The sequence below is a fragment of the Populus euphratica genome, unplaced genomic scaffold, assembly GCF_000495115.2.
Source record: "Populus euphratica unplaced genomic scaffold, PopEup_1.0 scaffold739.1, whole genome shotgun sequence".
Taxonomy (NCBI): domain Eukaryota; kingdom Viridiplantae; phylum Streptophyta; class Magnoliopsida; order Malpighiales; family Salicaceae; genus Populus; species Populus euphratica.
Genome location: NW_011500610.1, coordinates 61,737 through 85,873, shown reverse-complemented (window position 1 = coordinate 85,873; position 24,137 = coordinate 61,737). Strand labels below are relative to the sequence as shown.

The 24,137-nt window shown below is 31.1% G+C and overlaps 3 protein-coding genes across 6 annotated transcripts in view; 2 read left to right on the top strand and 1 right to left on the bottom strand.

Annotated features, from left to right (window-relative positions):
• Positions 1–2,151: 2,151 nt before the first annotated feature.
• Positions 2,152–5,970, top strand: LOC105115660 (uncharacterized). The gene is made up of 5 exons (XM_011012616.1): positions 2,152–2,475; positions 2,715–3,584; positions 3,975–4,175; positions 4,965–5,160; positions 5,433–5,970. Exons 1-5 carry the CDS (start codon positions 2,386–2,388, stop codon positions 5,615–5,617), a joined length of 1,542 nt encoding a protein of 513 aa, XP_011010918.1. The 5' UTR covers positions 2,152–2,385; the 3' UTR covers positions 5,618–5,970.
• A 442-nt stretch (positions 5,971–6,412) lies between these two features.
• LOC105115659 (BES1/BZR1 homolog protein 4-like) lies at positions 6,413–10,391 on the bottom strand. 3 transcript variants are annotated; one of them, XR_840374.1, is made up of 4 exons: positions 9,961–10,389; positions 7,177–7,952; positions 6,915–7,056; positions 6,413–6,542 (listed from the first exon to the last, which is right to left on the bottom strand). XR_840374.1 is itself a non-coding variant. In XM_011012613.1 (3 exons), the coding sequence occupies exons 1-3, from the start codon at positions 10,174–10,176 to the stop codon at positions 7,053–7,055; spliced, it is 996 nt and encodes a 331-aa protein (XP_011010915.1). In that variant the 5' UTR covers positions 10,177–10,389; the 3' UTR covers positions 6,642–7,052. The 3 variants fall into 3 exon arrangements, 2 of the variants coding, with proteins under 2 accessions (XP_011010915.1, XP_011010916.1); XM_011012613.1 differs by lacking the exon at positions 6,413–6,542 and having other exon boundaries at positions 6,642–7,056; XM_011012614.1 differs by lacking the exons at positions 6,413–6,542; positions 6,915–7,056 and having other exon boundaries at positions 7,173–7,952; positions 9,961–10,391.
• Positions 10,392–22,281: 11,890 nt separating this feature from the next.
• LOC105115658 (heat stress transcription factor A-4c-like) overlaps positions 22,282–24,137 on the top strand; it is a 2,252-nt gene continuing 396 nt past the window's right edge. Inside the window, exons 1-2 of one of the 2 annotated variants that reach the window (XM_011012612.1) lie at positions 22,282–22,982; positions 23,142–24,131. In XM_011012612.1, the coding sequence (XP_011010914.1) occupies positions 22,767–22,982; positions 23,142–24,131 (1,206 nt within the window). In that variant the 5' untranslated portion in view covers positions 22,282–22,766. Of the gene's footprint in view, positions 22,983–23,141 lie in introns of both variants that reach the window. The other variant, XM_011012611.1, reaches the window with a different exon arrangement.

Sequence of the window (24,137 nt, the reverse complement as noted above, 5' to 3'; positions counted from 1 at the left end):
TGACCAATATTATAAAAAAGATACCATTTAAATATTTTTAAAAGGTTTCAAAGATTTTATTTAATAACAAAATAAAAATTCAATAAGAATTAGAAAATCTCATGAAGTGGAAAATAATAATAAAATATAAAATTCAATTACCAGAAAATCAAACATTAAAGGATGAATTGTAATTTTTTTTAAAGACAAAAAAAATTGACTAGAATGAGCATGCCGAATCCACAGTCCAAACTTCATGCAGAAGAAATTAAATAAAACAATGGAGGTAAACTCTTAAACAAACTAAATGATAAAGTGCAAAATTGAAAAATAATTAAAAAAATATAAAAAAATCCCAACTCAACTCGATTAATCCACAACTTGGGATATAAGATTAAGATAACACAATAGAAAAAAATAGAAAAAATCATGAAATTGAAGGCCTAACAATCTAATGTCAAAAAGTGAAATTGAAAAATCAATTAAAAAAACCTAAAAAGGGACTAAAATCAAATCAAACTAATATTTAAATCTATGACTCAGGTTATGAGATCAAATTACCTTGTAGAAGGCAAACCCAAAAAAACAAGAAGCAAAATCCCTAATTATCCAAGATTAAAAAACATAACAAATATCAATAAAACGAATGAAAACTAAATCTTGTGTAAAAATAAATAAAATAAAACAATAAGGATGAAATAGAAAAAAATAAAATAAATCAAGAAAAATATTTTAGAAATAACATTAAAAAGAATGGGACCGAATATAATAGATGAAAAATATTGAAAGATGATAAAATTAAAATAAAACTCTAATTTTATAAATTATTTTAAATAAAATAAATAGTAATAAAAAAACATAGATCAAATCTAAATAAAAAATAAATTGAATGCTAACTTTAAAATATTAAAAGGTCAGACATATAATTAGTGGTGGAGAGAGTAAAGAAGAAGAAAAAAGACCAGCAACACCAAACCGGAGGTTTATTGGTCACATGAGTTGTATAGTAACGAAAGTGTTGTTAAGAAGAGTCCAACGCTATCTCGAAAATCACCATTTGACTATCAGATGATGTCTCACACGCTATCTAAACAGCACAAACACCTCTCATTTTGTTGGAGTATGCATTGCACGCGCCAACTATTTTTATTTTTTAAATAATATTTTATATTTATAAAAAAGAAAATTACACTGACCCTTTTATAATTTAGTCATTTTTTCACTTTATTATTATTCTTTTAAAAATTATAATTTATAATTTATAGCAAAAAATAAATTATTTATAAATTTATCATTATATTTTAATTAATAACCAAAAACCCTAACACTGTTAAAATTATATTGTCACTTTCTATCTCACCCACTAATCAGCCCCCATTGCTGCTAATCAGCCTTCATTGAACAACAATGCTAGTCCAGTGCTTTACTCCTCTCTCACCCTCTCGTAGATCAAATTTTCTCTTTGTGATCTTCGGTGCATCTTCCGATATAAGGTTATTTTAAATTATTTTAATTATTTTAATTGATTGCGAGTATTTCCTGTAATTTTCAAAATAATGAAGTCAAAATATAAAATAGAGGAAATTATAGGATGTTTAGAATAATTTTTTTCATTAAAATATCAATTTATTTTTATGTTAATTTAATTATAAAAAAAAACCAAGAGTAGTTTTTTATTTTAAAAATAATTAAGTTACCGCATTTTTAAAAAAAAAGGACTAAGAAGCTCTCAAGGCAGACTTAATTATTTTTATGTTTTAAAGATGATTGTAATTTTATTATATTAAAAAATTTGAAAGGATTAATATGTCAATGAATCAAGTGTAAAAGATCATTGTACTTCTAATAAAAATACCATTGATTTTGTTTTTAGAAATATAAAAATATCTTTATATTGTTTCAATTTGTCATGTTTTGTATCTTAATTTACAGTATTTTTCTGATATATTTTATATTTTTATTAATGTAAAATTTTATATTACTCAAAAAATAACTAGTGGTATTTTATTAATTATTTTATTTTATGTATATATTTAAAAAAATAAAAAGAAATAGAAAAAAGAAATTATAAATATAAATATTCTTTTTTTCTTTTTTTTTTCATGGGGGTATGAGTTTCGTATATCTTTTCTCTTTATTTATTTAAGGCAGACTTAAAAAAACAAAACTTAAATAGACTTTTATGAAGACGGGAAATACACATTAGCACAACGACACGCCAATATTTCACAGCTACAAGTTTCCCTCAATTAGGACTGATTGCCTTTGACAATCCTCTCTTTTGCACGTTTTCTCTGTCTCTCTATTGTTATTCTTATTATTCTTGCTACTGGAGATCGTTAATTTATTTGTTTCTGTTGATCCTGAACCGTTTTTGCTTCTTCGTTCTGACAAGAGTTGCTTTCCATGGAGGGCAGCCCTGTAAACTCTGAAAATACCCACAACCTGGATTCTAGGGTTTCTGATTCCCATCGTCCTACCACTTCTCCTTCATCGGTAAAATCACTTATCCTATTCACCCCAATTCCATTGCTTGTTTCTTTACTTATATTGTATTGTTGTTGGTTTTTTATATTTCATGTCAATTTTTTTCTTTCTCTATTAGTTCAAAACCAGAATAATAATAATAAGAAAAAAGTTTTGATCTTTACATGGGGTTATAATTGTGTGATGATGTATCTTTACATGGTGTTATAATTGTGTGATGATGTGTTATAATTGTGTTCTGATCACAGGATAATGGAAAAAATGGGAGCCAGGAAATGATTAGACCTGAAGAAAGTGATACTGGGTTATTTGAGGAGGGGAATGATGAGAAGAGAGAAGAAACAAAAATTACCCATCAAAAGCTAGGTAATTACTTTTATTATGACTCGCCTCATTATGAAGAAACTGGGGTTTGGATTCCTGTTTCTGTTCCGCCCATGATAGAAAGTAATCGTGAAGAGTGGACGGCTAGAGGTGGTTTTCACTCCAATGGTGGTTATTTTCCTGAAGGTGATATGGGGTGGAGTCAGTATATTGGAGAGGACAAGGAGTTGACTATGTGGGATGTGATTGTAGAAATGTTACTTGCAGCTCGTGGAAAAGTGAATGCAATTGCTTCTGGTGATTTACAGGGGTGTGGGATTTCGTGGTTATCCAGCCATTTACTTGAGCAAGCTTGGCAAGAGATGGCCCAAACTCTCACCGAGGTTAATTTTGGTAACGTGAGTGAAATTCTTGAACAGGACCCTCCTAAATGGTTGCCTGATAGCACTGCTGCTGCTTGTATGCTTTGTGGTGTGCGGTTTCATCCGATTATGTGCTCCAGGCATCACTGTAGGTTCTGTGGAGGAATATTTTGTGGTGACTGCTCTAGAGGAAGAAGTTTGTTGCCAGTGAAGTTTCGTGTCACAGATCCCCAGCGAGTCTGTGATGTATGTTGTGTGCGACTCGAGTCTGTCCAGACATATTTGATGGATCAAGTAAGCAATGCTGCCCAGCTACCAACTCATGACCTGACAGACCTCAGCACTTTGAGATCGTGGGTTAACTTTCCATGGGGCCAGACCATGGAATATGAAATTTATAAGGCAGCAAACACAATTCAAGGCTATCATAAGGTAAGGTTTTAAGATCCCTTTTTTGTTTTTGGTCATTCATTGCTGATGTTTAACAATTTCTGTGCAAGTCATTGAAGGGTGGGCATGAATTGGAAGTTTTGCACTATATGACGTCCTTTTCAATGGGAATCGAACAAGAAAGCCTGCAATCTTGAAGAGCTTGTTTTGGCCTAAATTTTATTTTGTTTTCTCCTTTATGTTCAGCCCTTTCTCCTTTAGTTTATCCAAAAGGAGACGAAAGAAATAAAGAAAATGTGCGTGCAACTATCCTGCACTGGTTGTAACTGATCACGGGGAGAGGAACTCATGGATCTGTTCATTTGCATAGCTAGATACCTCTTGTCATATTGTGCAACGTTTAATTCTGATTTGGTGCATTTCCATTCACAGGTAGGTTATTTGAAACCCGAGAAGTCAATTCCAGATGCCATTCTACGAGGAGCAAAAGGCCTTGCAATTATCACAATTGTGAAAGTTGGGGTGATGGTCACATATAATATTGGAACAGGACTTGTAATTGCTCACAGAGAAGATGGTTCATGTTCTCCGCCTTCTGCCATATCTACACTTGGTTTGGGATGGGGAGCTCAGGTGATTGCATTTAACTTTATTAACTTCGATTACGTTGGGATCATTATTTTGCGGAACCAAGATTTCTTAAGATGGGGTGTCAGAAATAACTACTGAACTATCAAAATAAGTAAAACTTTTAAAGAACCACAGAGAAACAGGTGATTGCATTTAACTTTATTAACTTCAATTACGTTGGGATCATTATTTTGCGTGTATTTTATTTGAAAATATATCAAAATGATTTTTTTCAAATTTTTTTATGAATTTTTAAACCAACACATCAAAATCATAAAAAAAAAACACGAAAAAAATCATAAATTTGATGTTTTTTAAAAGCATTGCTTTCAACGGAAGCTACTTACTTCCAAATGGAGAAATTTGGGGGGGCTCTGGGCCCCCCAAATTAATGGGTGGTTCTACTACTGTCTGTGTTCTCTGTTTAAAGACTCACCAGAACGTACTTGATTTTGACTTGTCTTTTTCCCTACTCGTGGGAAATACGGAGACACTGACCTTTTAGTGCGTCCTGAAAGAGTAGTTACTTAGATTAGGTAGTTGTTTCATATTTGCACAGATCTTTGCATATTGATGACTATTTGTTGTGCTGAAATTCATATTGCTGATGACATGTTTGTTCTGAAAAAACTTGAGTTTATAACCCATCTATTCTTATGCAAGGGAGAATTAGATGCTTCTGTCACTGAACCCATGAAGTCTTATTTTCCACTTCAAATAGAACTATCTGTATTTTGATATTTGGCTTTCTTTCCCCTGGATTCTATCATGGAGAGGTAAATTTTCTTGCAGGCTGGAGGTGAATTGACCGATTTCATAATTGTGTTGAGAACTACGGAAGCAGTCAAGACATTTTGTGGTAATGCGCATTTGTCATTCGGTGCTGGTGTGAGTGCAGCAGTTGGCATTGCTGGACGGGCATTTGAAGCAGATTTACGAGCTGGTGATGGTGGATATGCTGCTTGTTATACATACAGCTGCAGTAAAGGTAATCTCATTGTCTTCGGTAATTCTGTTAGTTAAACAGTTACTTATTTCAGTCCAGTTACTTACATGTTTCTGGTGGTGTTCTAATTGTGCCTTTTATGTTTCCTTTGCATTTTGTCCGTCAGTAATTTTTTTTAGAAGCCTACTTTTTTTCCTGTAAAATGAGCTAGTTTAGATCCTGATCTCCTCCGCAAACTAATCCACCCTTTCTGGGGCCTAGTTTTGACATGGTGGTGATTTCTCCTTTAAACATGATAATTGTTGGACATGCAGGAGCATTTGTTGGATGTTCACTTGAAGGGAGCATTGTCACTACCCGCTCAAAAGAGAATTCCAGATTCTATGGGAGCCAGTCTATATCTGCGTCAGATATACTACTTGGATCGTTGCCCAGACCACCCGCTGCCGCAATTCTGTATCGTGCACTTGCAGACCTATATCAGAAGCTCGAGAGGTGATTTGTTGGAGTTCATTGTCGAAAATATCTGGACACAAGTCGATGTAAAGAAAAGAAATCCCTGGTATACTGTTTATCCTTGTTTGCCAAGTCATTTACTTGTAGGGTCCTTTATTGCCATTCTTTGCTCTTCTGAAATAGTTGAGCTTGTTTGCCAGAGAATATCTGGCCTAGTGCCTCTCCAGGAAGGCGGGGAGGAAAGAAAAGAATCCCCTACATGAATGTATTGTGTAGTAGTTGTACATGACAAGTCGATGACATGCTTGGATGTCTAACTGTACATACAAGACTTTCAATGCTTTAATGGAATTGAATTTATTTACATGCAATAAAAAGAAGATTGTTCTGCTCGAATGCGTGTTTGACTGTGTAGTTTGTCTCAGCAATGTTCGACCTAAAATAATGTTTTTTTTTTTAAAAAAAAATAATTTTCCAAAAGCATTATCCAACAGCAATGCCTCCGAAGTCTTGGTTTTTTGTGTAGCTTGCTTATTTGCTCAAGCAAAATGAGCTATTTATGGGCGACACCAAATATTTCTGGTGATGCCTTGAGCGGCAGGCATTGGCCCACAGCGCTATACAAGTAACTTCTATTAACAGCATATTTCAGACCGTCAATTAAAAACAAAGGGGTGCCAAGGTCTACCTGCTATCGATTTCAATGCCAAATTATCATCATGTTGCCATTTTTATTGGAGTACTAAATAAGTGAATATGGATGATAGCACTCTGATCTGATCGAAGGCGCTCGTAAACCCCCTGGTGACTGATTTGAGAACCCATGAAAAAATAAATAAATAATAATAATAATAATAATCTTATGGCTGTAAGAGTTGCCCTTGGTAATCGTTGAAGGGGTTAGGATTTGCCCATCAATATCATCAAACAAAAGCTAGGGCAGGGCAGCTTCCTTGCAGAGTGGCAGCCTGCAGGCGATGCAAAATAGTAGAGTGGTGAAAATACAGCAACACAGGATGGGCAAACAGCGAGAAAAGAGGATCCAGTGGTGGTCAAAACTCCAGAGCTAATCAGTAAGGAATTGAAATAAACTTCACTTTCAATAACAAAACAGGACTCACACCAAACAAGTAATCAAGGCTATGACGGGAACTTCCTCTTCTTTTTTTTCGAAAAGAAAGAGCTAAAAAAGAATTCCAGAAGGAAAAAAAGGGTGAAGAATGGATTCAACTGAGGGGGAAAAGTCACCACCATGAACTATTTATAATTTAATTTTCAGTTCTTTCTTTTGTTGGAAAAAGGAATAAGGAAAAGAAAAATGAACAGACGCTCCTACTCACTGTACTTCTAACTCAGCTGCTTTATCGACCGAAAGATGCACAACACAAAGTTAAAGACATGACAGCCTGATGGGAATCGAGAAGCCAAATGGAGAGATCAAGGGATAACTCATTCAACCCCCTCTTCCATTGATCTCCCTATCTGTAACATTAAAACAAACAACTTATTACCAAATCAAACTGGAATTAAAATACATAAAAAAAAATGAACTTCAATTCATTGTAGTTAAATCCATTCAACCAGATACCTACTCCACCTTACCTGGTATTTGAGTTTCCTAGTGTAAGCTCAAGATCATCAGAAACACATTCCTCATGGATCCTTTCTCCTTCCCAAGGTTTCACCAATCCTGCTGCATTGCTTCCAAATGCAAACTCGGCTGCCATACTGTCCGACATTGGCACATCAGCTGTCTGATCAATGCCTGCCGGAATTGCTGGAGAGCATGTCCCACTTTGTCCAGGAGTCCACATTCGTGATCCTGCACCTGATAAAGCCTCCTCTCTAAAGCCAAATGGATTCCGTGATACAAGACTAAATGTTGGTGATGAGGGTCCACTTTGGGGAATCTGGATACCAGCTAGCCAACCTGAATCTGGCAGGACCTGACGGCCAGGACTAGGTGGGGTAGACGAGGGCATAGATGAGGGCATGAATGAGTAGTTCTGTCCCATCCAAGATTGGCCAGCAGCTGCGTCATCCCAGTCATTCTTGGTACGTGGGGTTCGTGCAGTTGGGGAACTCAATGGAGGGGTAACAGGAGCGCTTATGGAACCAGTATGAATGAAGAGATGGTGAGGATGCTTGGGAGAGGCTGAAGATGAACCAGAGGAAAGGTTTTTGAGCCACGGGATGAGGGAATTGGGATCAGCATTACCATTAGCGTTGGCAGCATAATGGGATGAAACAGGACTTGGAAAAGAAGATGAGGCAGGGCTTGGATTATAGGATGCACATGGACTTCGATGGTATGATGAACATGGACTAGCTGATGCAGAACCTCCCATAATATCCATGCGTTCCACAGGTTTGCATCCCTATAGATATGCAAAAGATGATTCAGTTAATTGAGACAAAAATATTTCAACATCTCAGGATGGTTTGATAAGGATATCTATCTCGGTACCCAAACAAATGTAAGTAACTGTAAGTTTCTCCAATGGCAACACCTTGAATTATGCCATATGAAAGTTAAAAACTTTCATTCTTAGCAAGCGAGAGTAGTTGTAATGGAATTAATAGTACCATATTTGACTAGGAAATAACTCGGCTGTTGGATACATTTAACACCTGAATGTCCACGAGTGTTTAAGCAACTCTACAACCGATAGTCATCATCAAAATTTGAAGGATTTGAGTGGCAAAAACTTCCCTAAATCCTTGGACTTGTGCATGTAAGATCACTAATTACGATGGCTCCAATATGCTCCGATGAGCCCATCTACATAACACCTTGAACACCTCATGGAGCCCCCCAAATTCCTCTCTCTGACCCTCTCTATTTCATACCTCATCCATTAAAAGCAATCAAATTGACCAATTCATTACTTGTTATTCAAAGGATTTGAAGCATGGTAAGGGTTTCCCAAGCTTCAAAGCAACAAAATAAAACTAAATAAAATGTGATTCTTTCAAAAAAAATACCAAGCCCCTTCACCAGTTATGGGAGCACCTACTATCACAGACCACCCGCCTGTACAGTTCATCTCCTTGCCAAGCTTAATGAATTATTTAATTGAAAATTTTAAATGCAAGTGACAAATCATCAAGCAGCGTACATGATTCAAATTACAACAAACTATATAAAAGCAGAACAGGTGGACTCCAACCAAATGCTGAGGTCAGATCATGTTGCAGCTCACAATTACGTGATTTTCTTTTCCAAAGATTATAAAATCACCAGCAATTCGATTATCCCATTATACAATCTTAATTGCGAGATCCACCATTACAATTACACGTGAACAAATCAAATCACACAGCTTTCACTACACAAGCTACCGTGCAGGGGCAGCAACTTCCCTCACCACCCAAAAGAGAGAGAGAGAACAGGGTAGGGGGGGAAGGGTAATTTAGGGGCGACAAAAGAGGGAATTAATGTCAAAACAATAGCGCTATCGATCAATAAACTGCACCCCACGTCACGCCATCTTCCCTACCCCCAACATGTTCCTATTCAACGGCATTAATCAAACATCCACACCTCCTCACACGCTTTGTTACTTTTAAAATATTATATTTAAAAATTAAAAGAATAGCAATACTCCATTGCATCAATGGAATCCAAGGATTTGTTATCACCTTATTATACCACCTTTTCAACTTTATCGGCATCTGCCTCGGTCATGTTATCGTCGAAGTAATTATAACAAAATAAATTAATTAAAGAAGGTAAATAATTGAGGGAATCTCGAGGTAAAAAAAAAACTTATTTTTGAGATGAAAATGAAAAGAGTAGGAATCTCCAAAGCAGGCAGAGGTAAGAAAAAAAAAATCAGGACAGAGATTAAAAAGAGAAACAATTAGTTGCATTTAAAGCAAAGCAAAAGAGATGAATTTTGCTCGAAAATGACCAGACTACCCCTCCGAATCACACGAATATTTTGTCAGGCAGGGTACCCATCTGAGAGTTACTGTTTACCGTGATCGTGTAAGAATCAAAGCACGAAAAACAGAGTCTGAATCTTAAGATCTCGTGTTTCGTGCGTTAACAAAACACAAAACCGAAACACTTTCTTGAGCCTTCACACTCCATCAACCAAATTAAAAATCCTAACCGTCCATCAGTATGCAGTTCACCACCCTCTATCATACGCCAAGATCACCTGGCGCACGTTAGCATTCATAAAACCTCTCATTTCCAATTTCGCACCTCGAACAACGATCAAAATAGATTTCATCTCAGATTCAGATCTATCTCTCTGAATTACCAGCGCATGCTATCACCGCTAGCAACTAAAACTCTTACGTGTGCAGCTTACCCGAAAAACAAAGCAGTTAAAACTGAACTCATTGCTATAGTTATTTGATATTCGTGTAGCGTACCTTTCGATAAGTAGTGCCATCCTCTTCAACAGTCCAACCAGCTTCTTTACAGAGAGCTTTAAGCACTTCATTATTGTCACAGTGTTTTGGTAGCTTATAATTCCCGTACATTCTAAGTCCTGAATAGATCTTCGCTGCGATCGCTCTCCTTCTCCTTTCTCTTCTCTTATTGTTCTCTCGCTCCTTCCACGTCGGCATTCTCGTCCCCGACGTCATTCTTGTATTAATACTAACCTGTCTAACTCTCTGTCAACAAAACTGAAAAAAGAAGAAGGAAGAGATGAAAAATTCACTCTGCTGATTGGATCGAGTCCTTTGATAGCTTGAATTTTCTCGAGAAACAAACGGATTTGGCGGCTTTTTGGCTCTCTCTTTTTTCTGGTTAATTATAGGAGGGAAGTGGTTAAATGAGGGAGGTGGGTCGGGGAAGGTGAGCTAAATCTGGAGAGAGGGAGTGGATTTAACCTTGGAAAGTCAAGTTATTTACAGGGATGCCATACAGACTTTATTCCGGGATCACGGTGTTAGCACGTGTTTAGGCTTTTTAAAAAGGGCAGTGGTGGTGACTGGAGGCGAGGTGTGGACGGGAAGCCAATCGAGTGAGCGGTGTCTTGTTATGTGTTTTTATTATTATTATTATTATTATTAAATGAAAATAAAAATGTAAAGTGTAAAGTGACAGATGTTTGGATTAATGATCTTGGCACGGCATATTTGGACAGACTATGGGACCGTTTGTGTTTGGAGTTTGACCATACGGTCCGTGTCCAAATAATGCCAAATCAGATAATGAGTTCGAGGAATGCCTTAATTTGAACTTGGATTCGTGGATAATTGCCTAACGTTAAGGATACGCCTTTTTTTTCTTTCCGTTATCGTAGGTTTTGCAAAATTATAATTATAAAATATACTCAATCAAAACGGGGTTTCACTATGCCCTGAGAATCATACGCGCCGTTAATGGCACTTTAGCGGATAAAGTTAACTTCAGTCCCTGAAGTTTTTGTTATTTTTTCAACTTGGTTACTGAAAATTTATAGTTTTATATTTTGGTCTTTAAACTTCATTTTTCATTCCCTAAGTCCTGAGAGAGGAAAGAAAGTTGTTGAAAAAAAAAAAAAAAACCTCAACCGACAATATTTTAGCCATAAAAAAGTTAGTCTTGGAGTCGATAAATCCATCCTAAAAATAAGAGTTAATAATGGTAGTTTTTTCTAATTATTTATGTGGAAAATGTAGACCATACCCGTAAAGATTTTATAGTTTGGTGGCTAAAACATTAATGTAGCAAACAATACATTGCCCACTGTAATTTATTTTTTTAGATTGAATGGAAGACATGTCATTCGTTTAATGTAAAAGGGTGAAGGTGCACATGCCCAGTCCAAACCCATCACGCCTATCCTTTATCTCTTTTGAGGTTGGATGCATGGACCTAACCTCCTAGGCTCATAAAATGTATTTTAATTTAAAATAAATCTTTATCTTTATATCATACTTTTTAAATGAGATCATATCTTTTATGCTTATATTTGCAATCACTATTTGATAATTATATATAAACCTAATATGTAAAAAATAGTAAAAAAATACACATTAATGAGAATGAAATATTCTTTTTGATTGTTAATTTTTATATAATTTTCAAAAATTAATTATTCTTTGATTTTATCTTATATCAGCACAAACCTATTTTTTTATTAATTATTCTTTGATTTTATCTTATATCAGCACAAAAAAAAACTTACCTTTCGCTTTATGATAAGTTTTTCCTTAAAAATAACATGCTATTATTAAGAAAAATATGTTTTGCCTCTGGATGTAATTTGTTTCACTATTTCATTTAAATTATCGAGATTCTTGTGAATACTCATTAGAATTCTATTCCTTTTTATATTTATTTAAAATTATTCCTCCCTACATAGCGCATACAAACTAGTTTTATGTCTTTGAATTAATATATTTTATTTTTATTTTTTTATCTAATTTCTTATTATTCATTAATTTATTAGACATCAACATGTCTGACATTATATGTTATCTTGTGAGATATGATAAAACATACAACTTGATAAAAATTGTGGAAAAAAAAAAAAGAAAGATAAGAAAATTTAAAAAAAAAGTTGACAAAAAAAAGAAGATAAATATAGATAAATGTATTTAAAATTCTTAATATGATAATGAAACCTAAACCATTAACAAAAATGTAAAAGAGAAGGAAAATAAAATTTCGGGTTAGAACAATGATTTTTTCTTTCTTATCATTTAATTATTATTTTTACTATGATAATCAAACTTATTTTTATTACTCATATTGTATTGATTTAAAATTAAACTTAACAATGCATCCTTTTATGAGTTATCATAGTTCAAAAAAAAATATATCTTATCATTGGGTTAAGCCTTAATTTTGCATGTCAAAACTAGTTTTATTATCAATGAAAAATTAAAAATTCACGAACCAAAATTGATAACAAGGCAAAAAATAATGTTTTTTCTCTTTTGGTATTGTTTATCTAGCTCTTTTTATAAGAATTTGTTGTGGGGTCTTTTTGATTTTATTTTTGGTCTTTTTAGATTGGAACTTTTATGATTTGGTCTAGAATTTTATTTTGTTGAACTATCAAGATAATTTTGAACTTTTACATTGTTAAAAAAAAAAATTAGCGTTAAGAAGTTTTTTTAATTTAATTATATATTTTTAAACTGATTTAGAGATATTTTGAGTTGAGAAACTCGTTTATTGAAATTCTAAAGATGTTTGTTATATAGTTTTAAATGAAGATAAATAAATAAATAATTTTTTAAATAAAAAAACTCCAACAAAGTTTTTTAACCATTTCTTTGATAACCAAAATATAGACTATCAAATAATAAGCAATCATTTTTATTATTTTTTAAATACATGTTATTCAAATTGAGAAAAAAATAAATAAAATAAAGTTAGATGTGTGGGCCGGACGTTGCAGGCCCTAGGTTTTTAGTCCATGTGATTGGACCTTTTATATATTTGTTATTTAAAATTTTTAATTTTTTTCATTGAAATGCTATAGGAAAAACAGGGCTTAATATGATAATAAAATTAATGTTCAATTTTTCCATGATTCTTAAATAACATTATACGTTCTAATGAAACTTTAAACAAAAGAAATTCCAATTACTATGCATCTAATATTTAGAAGATAAAAGAGATTGCTTATGAATATTCCTTTAAACAAAAGAAATTCCAATTACTATGTATCTAATATGAAGATAAAAGAGATTGCTTATGAATATTTAATAAAAATAAAATTATTTTTCCCCTTTAATCACATATAAAAGTATTGAGATATTATTTTAATTTTTTTTGTAAACTTGATTTTGAAATTATGATAAATTTTTATTTAAAAAGCAGAGCTTACAATAAAAAAAAAATACTTTTGTTTAAACAGTCAAGGGATGCATTAATTAGAAAATAGAGTTTAGCTTTAGGTTGAGAAAAATACATTTTTCCTCGATAATCTTATTTGTTGTCGTTCCTAAATGTATCTATTTTTATTGTTGTTTAACTAAATAAAAATGAATCTTAAATAATAAAATTATTAAATTTAGTTATGATCATGATCTAGATCATAGATGTGGCAGGTTAACTCAGTTTAACCTGAGATAATCCAATACATCATTATTATTGTTTTCTTTTATTTAAAAAAATCAAATGAATATTATTTTAATTAAAATCATATTAGATTTTAATTAGATCATCTAAGTTTACAGGGCCACACCAAATCAACACCTTTCTAATTTACTTTGAAAACCAACATGATCCGAAACCTAAATCGACTATCATATAAACCTAAAAACCTTTGTTCAATTTAATAATAATTTCAAAAAGACTTACATAGCAATACACCAAGCCAATAAACGAGTTGATATTAAATGTACTTTTCATTACAATGTATATCCACTACTTGAATTTATAAAACTAAAAATTTTTAAAAAAAATATTATGAAAATAAAAAACAAAAGGATTTTTTTTCTTATTTTGCTTTATCTTATTTAGCTTTTCTAATTGTCTTATCTTTTTAAAATTTTTCAATGGAATTCACTTTTTATTCATGTTTTATATCCTAATAGATATATCAAATTGAATTACTAACATATATTTAAATAAAAAAAATATTAAATTAAATTAAAATAAATTTTTATACTAAAATATATCAAATTGATGTTTTATTATTTTTTTAAAATTAATTCATTCAAACAATCTAAAACATATAAAAAATTAATTTTTAATAAAAAAAATTAAAATTTTTATGAAACACAATCGACGGGTTTCCAAACATTGTAATACCACTATCGCTTCCCAGTCACAAGAGCATCAAGAAATGGCGAAAAAAAACCTAGCTAGAGAAACCATTGCTACGAAACCATCCAATCAGATAACGCGGACATGAAGGGGCCTGGTAGGCTAACCACCTGATCAATAGGAGCAGGCAGGCACGTTTGCGGCGGGAACTCGATGCTTGCCGGCGTGCTGTGCTGCCTTCTTCTGACTTGAATTGATCGTCTGACCCTCCCTTCGCTTTTGTGGGATCGAGCGGCGTCACTTTTGTCAGTGCTCGCAATGGGTGGGCGCAAATCCTTCTTTTTTTAATGGATAGCTACGAACATCATCACATTATCTTATAATTTGTTCTCGTCTTTCTTCCTTCATCATATGCCATGACATGATATGTTTAATCCCTTCACCCTCCTCCATTCTTCTGTTGCAAAACCTTCCCTTCACGTGACTTTGCTCCCAGCGCCGCCTCCTATTGGCTTTTTTGCGTGACAAGTGAGCCTCTTGAATGATTAGACAGCCCAGATGGAATAACTGTGTGTGGCGTGTGACTTCGGGGCCTTGTCCATTTACTACTTCCTTTCGGATGGTTGGCGCTTTGTGGGGCAACCTGGGTTGCGCCACCTTCCAAAGTTGATTTTTTTTACCTTACCTCTGTTAACTTCTTTTTTTTATATAAAGAAAAAACACAGTTAATGAAAGATATATAAAAAAATAGCATGAATTGGCATTTGTAACTCTCAAATTGTATTCCAAGAAAGATGTCTCTAGGGCAGTTTTTTTTCAACCTCTCTAGCTCCCTCCCCCAAAAAAACCAAATCAGCTTCACAGGTCACAACAATTCACATCCCAACTACAGCCCCCACAAACCAATTTCACAATTCATAAACACAATTTACAATTCACAGTTAACCTCAATAATTCACATAACATATAATTTTATTAAAATTAAACTAAATTTATCTTTCTTATAAAATTTATTTTGATATTCAACCTTATTCTTTTAATTACAATTTTTTTATTATTTTAGATCCTTTGATGTATTAATTTGATTGTTTTCTCAGTTTCATTCTTCAATATTTTATTGGTTATGAATAGAACTTTGCAATTTTTTCTATTTATGGTACTTCCGATCTAATGAACCGAGCTACGAGTTAAAAAAATTAATGCAGTCGATATCCTTTTTTTTTGCTAATTTTTTTGCTAATTTTATTATTCTACATTAATTATTTTTAAAAAGATGAGTTTTGTGGTTATTTTTAATTTATTTTCTATTGATTTATATCGGTCTTATGATTTAAACCACAAGTTTTAGAAGCCTTTTTTAATACAAGTTTTTTTTTTTAATTTTTTGCATGTATTTAAGTTTTGAAAATATTATTTTGATTCATCTATAATTTTTTTATATATAAATGAAATTTATTTTAAAAAATAAAAATACTTATTTTTAGATAATATTTTTAATATGTTCAGTCTTGTATAATATTCTTTTTCTTTAATTATTTTTAATTATGTATCTATTTTTATTATAATTTGATTCAATAAAAAATTGATGTTAACATCAAAATTCAGTAAACACAACTAGATAAATGTTTTTTGTTGCAGAATCAAGTATCTTGATCTATATTTATCTCTTATATTTTTTAATTTTTCTATAAGTTATTGTTAACGATTTCTTGTTTATTTACACAAATGGTTAATAATTTATTTAATTAAATATTAGCATAAATTTTTTTTATTTATACTTATAGATTTTTTATATAAAAAACACATTAAAATAACACGCATATTCAAAAAAAATTTAAAACAAATACATAACTCGTGGCGTAACACATGTCAAATATCTCATACCAAATATATTTAGTATATTTAGTGTGCTTTGATAAACTGTCATGTTTAATTAATTGTGATGAGCATACTTAGTTATTTCGAGTTATTTAGATTTTAGGTTGGCTCAATAAATCATCTAAATTGATTAGGTTAATTATAAACTTGAGTTTTATCTATTTGAAATATAATTAAAATCTAAAATTATTTAAATTTTAAACACGAGCCATGACTCTGAGCAAGGATGGTTTCAAATTTTGGATAGGATGGTAGTGTGGAATAACCTTAGCATGGCATAACTTATTTAGCAAACCATCACTAATTGACTACAAATATAGTTTAATAAAAACTAATCACCACACATTACAAATATTATAATCTTTGTAGGGCATAATAGTAGTAAATACGACAGCCGGGTGGTTAACAAAGTTATAGACCACGTATGGCAACACAGCTAAGATATGCTTTACACATTTATTTTCTTAAAAGATTTGATTTTTATAATAACACAAAAGTTGTCATTTTCAGCACTCAAAGAGAAAAGTTAAACACACAAGTCCTTACTAATACATGGACTCCCCTTCAAAAAAAAAAAAAAAAAAATTGCTTGACCGTTGCCCATTAACCACCCACCAAAGCACACACGTCACTCACATAAAAACACACAGACAAAAAACATAAAATAAAAATAAAAATAAATCTTTGTCTAAACTCGACGAGACTCTTGTGATTTCCTCGACAAGAGAAAAATCAAAGTGACACCGTCGTGTGCAGTTCATGCTTTTAATTTATTCCAAGAACGTAGCCATCATAGTTTTATTTTATACCTCAGTTTATTTGATTATAATATTATAATATTTCCACTATTATAATATATCTTGATTACATCCTTTGGTTACTTCGAAAGCATGTAATTTATATTTACTTTGATTTTAAAGGCGGAAACATTTTCTGTTTTTTTATTGGTTAATTACAAAAAGATCTATCTTTGATAATAAAAAATTATGTCTTTGGTATTTATCCGAAATTGTGATTAGAAGGGCATCTAAAGCTGTATTTTTAAAATATAGTAATTCTCTTAATCAAAACTTAATTCAAACCTATATTCTACAAGTTAATAGTTTGGCATAGAATTGAAAAAAAGTTGCTAAATATTTTTTTATTGTTTATGCATGAATGATATATTTGGCATTTTTTTTAAAAAAAAAAAGCCTAAAAGAACTGTGATGGCTTATTGTTTTTTTTTAATGTCTTCTAGCTCTATGTGTTTAGGGGTGTTCGAGCTTGGATTCTACACCAAGTGTTGTTGGGATTTTGGTATTCTAGCCTCTTTTACCTTTCCTTTTAATTTCTGTATTTTTCTTTTAGAGATTTTCTTCTTCTCCTGTTTCAACTTCTAAAGTTATGTAAACTTAACTTATTGTATTTTTTAAAGCTTATTAGTTTTTTTTTTTATTATTTTTTGGTTGATTTGAATTTCTTTTATGGCCATGTGATATAATTTGTTAGAGAATAATATATATTATATCTTGAATTTTTATCTAATAGTTTAAGTTTTTTTTGATAAATTGATTATTTAATATGATATTAAAATCTTGATAATAAAATAACCATGAGTTTAATAACTCCCTTATTCTCTCTTTTAATTAAAATATAATTAATAGTATAAGGTAGTGTGAGTTTATGCAAATTTAAAATTTAAAAAACTTTTATTTTAGAAAATATACTGAAATAATATAAATTATATTTTCGAGTCTCGCCTAACCTCTTAAGTTTTTGGATTAAATTAGTTTTTAAATATCATATTAAAATATAAATTATATATTATGACATTATCTAGTATAATTGCTGGGAGTTTATCCTTTTAAAACGTGAAAAATGCTCTTCATCATTTGTTTTTAAGGTAGTCGGTAATTCATTTCAGTTTTTAGGTTTAGATTTTTTGATTAGTTTTTTTTCCAACCCCTTTCTTACCTCTTTCAAATGTTTCACAAAGAATAATTCTTTTTTCGCTCTGGCTCGCTCAAATAGAAATAGTTGATATCAATCTCTACTCGATTTTTTTTTCTTATTTTCCTTGCTTTATAAGAAAATTCTGCAAGTAGTTGTGGAATAATTTTTTAAAATGTTTTTAAAATCCTATAATAAATCAAAGAAAAGAAAGCTCAAATTAAATTGTGTAAAATAGTTTAGAACTTGCTTTGTTTTAAAAACTACTTTGTAAAAATCCACATGCACTGTTGCTTGTATCAAGATGTTTGGAATGGGCTCAAAACTCTACGAGTACACAGGCACGTGAATTTTTTGCCTAGAAATTGTCATTGTATTTTTCTTAAACAAAAGGTTTTTTTTTTTATCTAGAAGTTTCTTAATCCAATTTTTACTCCTAAAGACTTTTCAAAAACAATATCTTCAAAATCATTAAATTAAAAAAATCATGTTCAAAGAAAATATTTTCAAAAAAATTACTAAAAGAAAAAAATCTAAAATATAAAATGCAATTTTGATCTGTAACCAGACAAGAAATTAATTTATTTTAAGTCAGAAATTCACGAGGGCATGTAATTTGAGGGATTTTAGTTGAAAAAAATTAAAAACAAATGATGAAATTGGTCATAATTGGAATAATTAAAAGATTAAAGATCAAAATGGGAAAAATGACAAAGTTTAGAAGTCCAATTCATTCAATTCATTCAATTGAGGGCCTAATTGGGGAGTAAAATATGAATTAAGGGTGAAATTTAGCAAACTTGCTAGTCAAGGACCAAAATGGATAAGTTGGCAAAGTATGGAGGCCCAATTAATTCAATTAAGGATTTAATTGAATAAAATGTTGAAATTTAAAGTCAATTTTATCAAAATTAAAAGAATTAGAGGACCAAGAACCAAAATAAAAGAGATGTTGAAATTTAGGGATCCTATTAATTTAATCAAGGATGTAATTGAAAAGAAAATTTGAAATTTAAACTTAATTTGACCAAAAATAAAAGAATTAAAGGATCAGAAACTAAAATAAAATAGATGTTGGAATTTGGGGACCATATTACTTCAATTAATGATGTAATTGAAGGAAAAACTAAGATTTAGGGTAAATTTAAAAAAATGCATAAATTGAAAATCCAAGGGGATGCGAACCTCATGGATATAAGATCTTGGAAATCTATGGTCAAATCAACATTTTTCAAGAAAGTTAAATTTATATTTGTAATTGAACTTAACTCAACGATAACCTATATGACAAAAATTATAACTAACTAAACCCTCCAATACCCATGAAGAGAAATGAACACGAAATAAGAAAGATGCCCACTTCCTTTTAGATATATTAGTTTTAGGTATTTGTCATATCTCAATTTAAGAGAGTAACTGTTTTTTTTTTATAAAAGAATGAATATAATATGCATTGATTTCAACAACTATAATTAATATTTAATATTAATAGAATATTTACTAGGAATATTTAGGAACAATGCTTTGATGTAGTAAAATCTTATAATTATAAAAAATATATAATTTCTTTTGTAAAGTATTTTTTTTGTCTCATGAATTTTATCTTTACCCTAGAATTATTAATAAAGCATTACATTCATTAATCAAATATAAATGAATATTAAAGATAAAATTTTTTTTATTAATAATAAATATATTTTACATGAATAAAATTAATGCTACATATAGCTAATTGAATGCCCAAAAGTTATATTCACCAATAGTCAAAACTTAACACCATGTTTAAAATTAAAATCCTCGATGTCTTTATTTGTATTTTTAACTATATATTTCTCTAAAGGTGAAATAGCTTGTCCTATAAGACTTTTATCCCTGAAACCTTTATGGATTGACCCCTTTCAAAGGTTAAGGTAGGTACCGTGATTCTCAATTCATCCATTTTATTTATAACTTCTCTAGAACACATGTTTATCATCTTCAATTATTGTTGCATAACCAAATAACTTTATTTTGGATTATTTTTATTCTTCCACAGGGATAATTCACTTTTTGTTGACAATGTGAAGATTTGAAAACCACATTAGTAGCAAGAGAAAATATATTCTCATATACTTTCTCATGTGTTTAGATTTAATATATCTCTTCATATTTTTTACTTTTCATTATAATAAATTCACCTTTCACCTTTTACCACTCAATCTAAGAAATTTCAATCCCTAAAGGAATTAATTCACAACAAATCAGAAAAATTAATGATTTAACTGCACAATCCAATATAATTATATGGACTCATGAAGCAATAAAAACCAATAACTACCATTATAAAATCACAAATAGAAAAATAAATTTGTGTAAAATATGAACGATACAAAGATACAAAAAATTATAAAATTACAAAAACAACTTATATAAGATTCAAATAGCTTAAACTAAGCAAGGACACTATTTTTAAACTAATTCTTATCTAGCAAATCTGAAATCAACAACAAAAGAATTTTCTTTTATGCAAAGCTATACATTATAAAATGTTTTTGTAATTTTCTAAAATAACCTAACAAAGTATGTCTAAATAACCTCAATCAATATATGACACTAAGATATCCTAAAAATCAAGAATTTTTTTATTTGAGTTGTCGAATTCAAGATTTTACGTGAAAATCCTAATTTACAACCTAAACCCTACTTTTTTTTTCATTTTTGCAATTTCTTTGATCTTGCTTTTTTTTTTTAATTATAAACAACTAAATCATAAATAATATATATATTTTTAACTTTTATCGCAACTAGATGTTAGATGATGATAACAATAAAATCACATAGAAACTAAAAGATAAAAGAAGATAACTTAATGTTAGAGTGTTATTTTGATAATTTCTGATGTGAATCTCATGAATATAGGATCCAAAAAACCATAGTCAAATTGATCATTTCCAAGAAAGGTAAATTCAGGCTTATATATCTTAACATAATGATAGCCTATATTAGGATACCAAGACTATAAATAACTAAATATACAATGATATTCTCTCACAATATTGTTATTTTTTTTATTATGTTAAATAGTAATTTGAGATTCTACACATAACCTTGTAATAACAATTTTTTTATATTTATTAACACATGATTATCACTTTATTATAGTATATTTAACATCGACTTTTGAATTCTCAGTTATAATTTTTGTTGGTGTCAAATAACATACTAACAACACCTATATATTTATTTTTTTATGTTAGAAAAAAATATTCTACTTGCAATTAAACGCTAGTCAAATGGCTTGTAAATTAATAATATGCATAAAATGGCCACCATTATATAAAAAAAAAGATCAAAGTTTCATTGTGAACATAAACTCATTGTGTCGTGGATTTGAATAGTGCAATGACCAATTTGCCCTTGTCAACAAAAATCAAAGGCCTATTAAGGGTAATACAATATTTTCACAAGGTGTATAAGTCATTATTAGATTAGTTGGGGACAACTTGGTTTTTATTTTTTATTTTTTTAATTTTATCCTCCAACTTCTTCGTATGTTAGATTTGATATTTATTTTTTATTGCTATTTTCTTTATTTGAAAAATAATTTACAAAATTATAACTTTTTTCAATTTAATCCCACTTCAACTTATTTATCTTTCATTTTTGGTTTCTTTTCTTTTAATAAACTTGAAAAAAAATTCATACAATAATAATTTATTTTTTAAATTTTAATAGTATAATCAAATACTTAAAAATATTTTTCAAATCATTTTCATAACATTTTCAAACATAACAAAAAAAAAAATACTTTTCAAAGTTTTCAGGAAAATCAATTTTTAAAAGAAAAATAGTTTTTGACACACAAACAGCTGTAGTCTTATAACTAAACAAGAAAGAAATAAATGTGTACCAAAAAAAGAAAACTCAAAATAAGAACATCTCTACCTGGTTTGAGAGGGAATGAGAAAAAAAAACTGAACGACAAAGAAACGCATCGTTGTTTACATTAAATGTCCCTGCAACTTCTTGGCCATTAAAATAAAGAATTTATTTATTCATTGTTTTCTTAAAATTGCTGAAGTTAATGAAAATTTAAAATAAAAGTAATTGTTGCTTAGGCCCCAAGTTATTTGTTTAATTAATTTATTGATAGTATTTAAAAAGTATTGTCATGTTATAATAGCAGCAGCAGTATATACATTGATTTTGTAGCTAAAAATAACAGAATAGAAATGAACAAGTGGCTACTGTTGCTTTTGCTATAAAAATAATTACAAGAAAAGAGACCCGAAAACTGTCATACGTTTCTGGGGTTTTATTCTCCTTGTGTTGTGTGGTTTAATTCGTCATGTGGGTCCACTTCAGTTTTGTTTGTTTTTAATAGCAACAACAAATAATTAAAGGGTTTCCAACTTCTATCTGAATTTTGAGATCTGCTTAAATTTTCTCTTTCTTTCTTTCCATTAATTGAGGATTAGATGGTTTTGGGGTTTAGAGGGAGGTTTTTTGGTCTGTTTGATTGATTCTTTGGAACCATAATAATTATGGGTTCTTCTTGTTTTGGTTGAAATTGATGAGTTTTTCTGTTTCGAAGGAGGATGAATTGGGTTTTATGGGAATTCAGGGCTTGTTGGATTGGAATTGGAAAGGTTTAGAAAAACATTTTTTCTTTTTGTTGGATTTGAGGTTGTTGATGGTGCGACTGGGTTAAAGATTAAGGTTTTATCTTAGGATGGATGAATCACAGGGCAGTCCGAACTCGCTGCCGCCTTTTCTTGCAAAGACGTATGAGATGGTGGACGATCCTTCGACGGATTCAATTGTTTCTTGGAGTCAGAGCAATAAGAGTTTTACCGTATGGGATCCACCGGAGTTTGCCAGGGATTTGCTGCCCAGATTTTTTAAGCATAATAACTTCTCTAGCTTCATCAGACAGCTCAATACTTATGTAAGCCATTTCCTTTATAATCAGCTGGCTTCTTTTTTGTTTCTCTTGTTATTACATGCTTATACATGTTTGATGTGTGGTTGTGTTTGTGTGTGTCGGTTTCTGTTCTTCCTTCTTTTGTATTTTTAGGTTGAATTGAAATGTCTTGATATTTAATAGGGTTTTAGGAAAATTGATCCCGAGCAATGGGAATTTGCTAATGAAGATTTTATAAGAGGTCAACCATTTCTAATGAAGAACATCCATAGACGGAAGCCAGTTCATAGCCATTCGTTGCAGAATCTTCAAGGACAAGGCTCTAATCTGCTGACTGATTCAGAAAGACAGAGTATGAAGGATGATATAGAGAGGCTTAAACGTGATAAACAAGCACTTATTTTGGAGTTACAAATGCAGGAGCAACAGCAGAAAGGATTTGAGATGCAAATTGAGGGTTTGAAAGAGAAGCTGAAGCAAATGGAACGAAGACAACAAACTATGGTATCTTTTGTGACCCGAGTGTTGCCTCAACCAGGTCTTGCCTTAAATCTAATGCCGCAGTTGGAAGGTCATGATAGAAAGAGAAGGCTGTCGAGAATTGGTTGTCTACACAGTGAAGCCAGTAGTAATGAGGATAATCAGACGGTTACTTCCCAAGCTCTGTCTAGAGAAAATGCAGATGGTAATTCTTTTGCCCTGTTAAACATGGAGCAGTTTGAGCAGTTGGAATCATCCCTGACATTCTGGGAGAATATGGTAAATGATGTTGTTCAAACCCACAATCATAACACTAAAACGATAGAGATGGATGAGTCTACAAGTGGTGCAGAAAGTCCAGTTATATCTTGTGCACAACTCATTTTTGATTTTCGCCCTAAAACACCTGGTATTGACATGAATTCTGAACCTTCTATAGCTGTTGTGCCAGAGCCTGTTTCACCGAAGGAACAACCTGCTGGGACTACTCCCGCTGTGGCAACTGGAGTCAACGATGTATTCTGGGAACAGTTTTTAACTGAGAATCCTGGTTCAACCGACACACAGGAAGTTCAATCTGAAAGAAAGGATTCTGATGGTAGAAAAAATGAAATAAAACCTGGTGATCCCAGAAAATTTTGGTGGGATATGAGGAATGTAAATAATCTTACAGAGCAGATGGGGCATCTTACTCCTGCT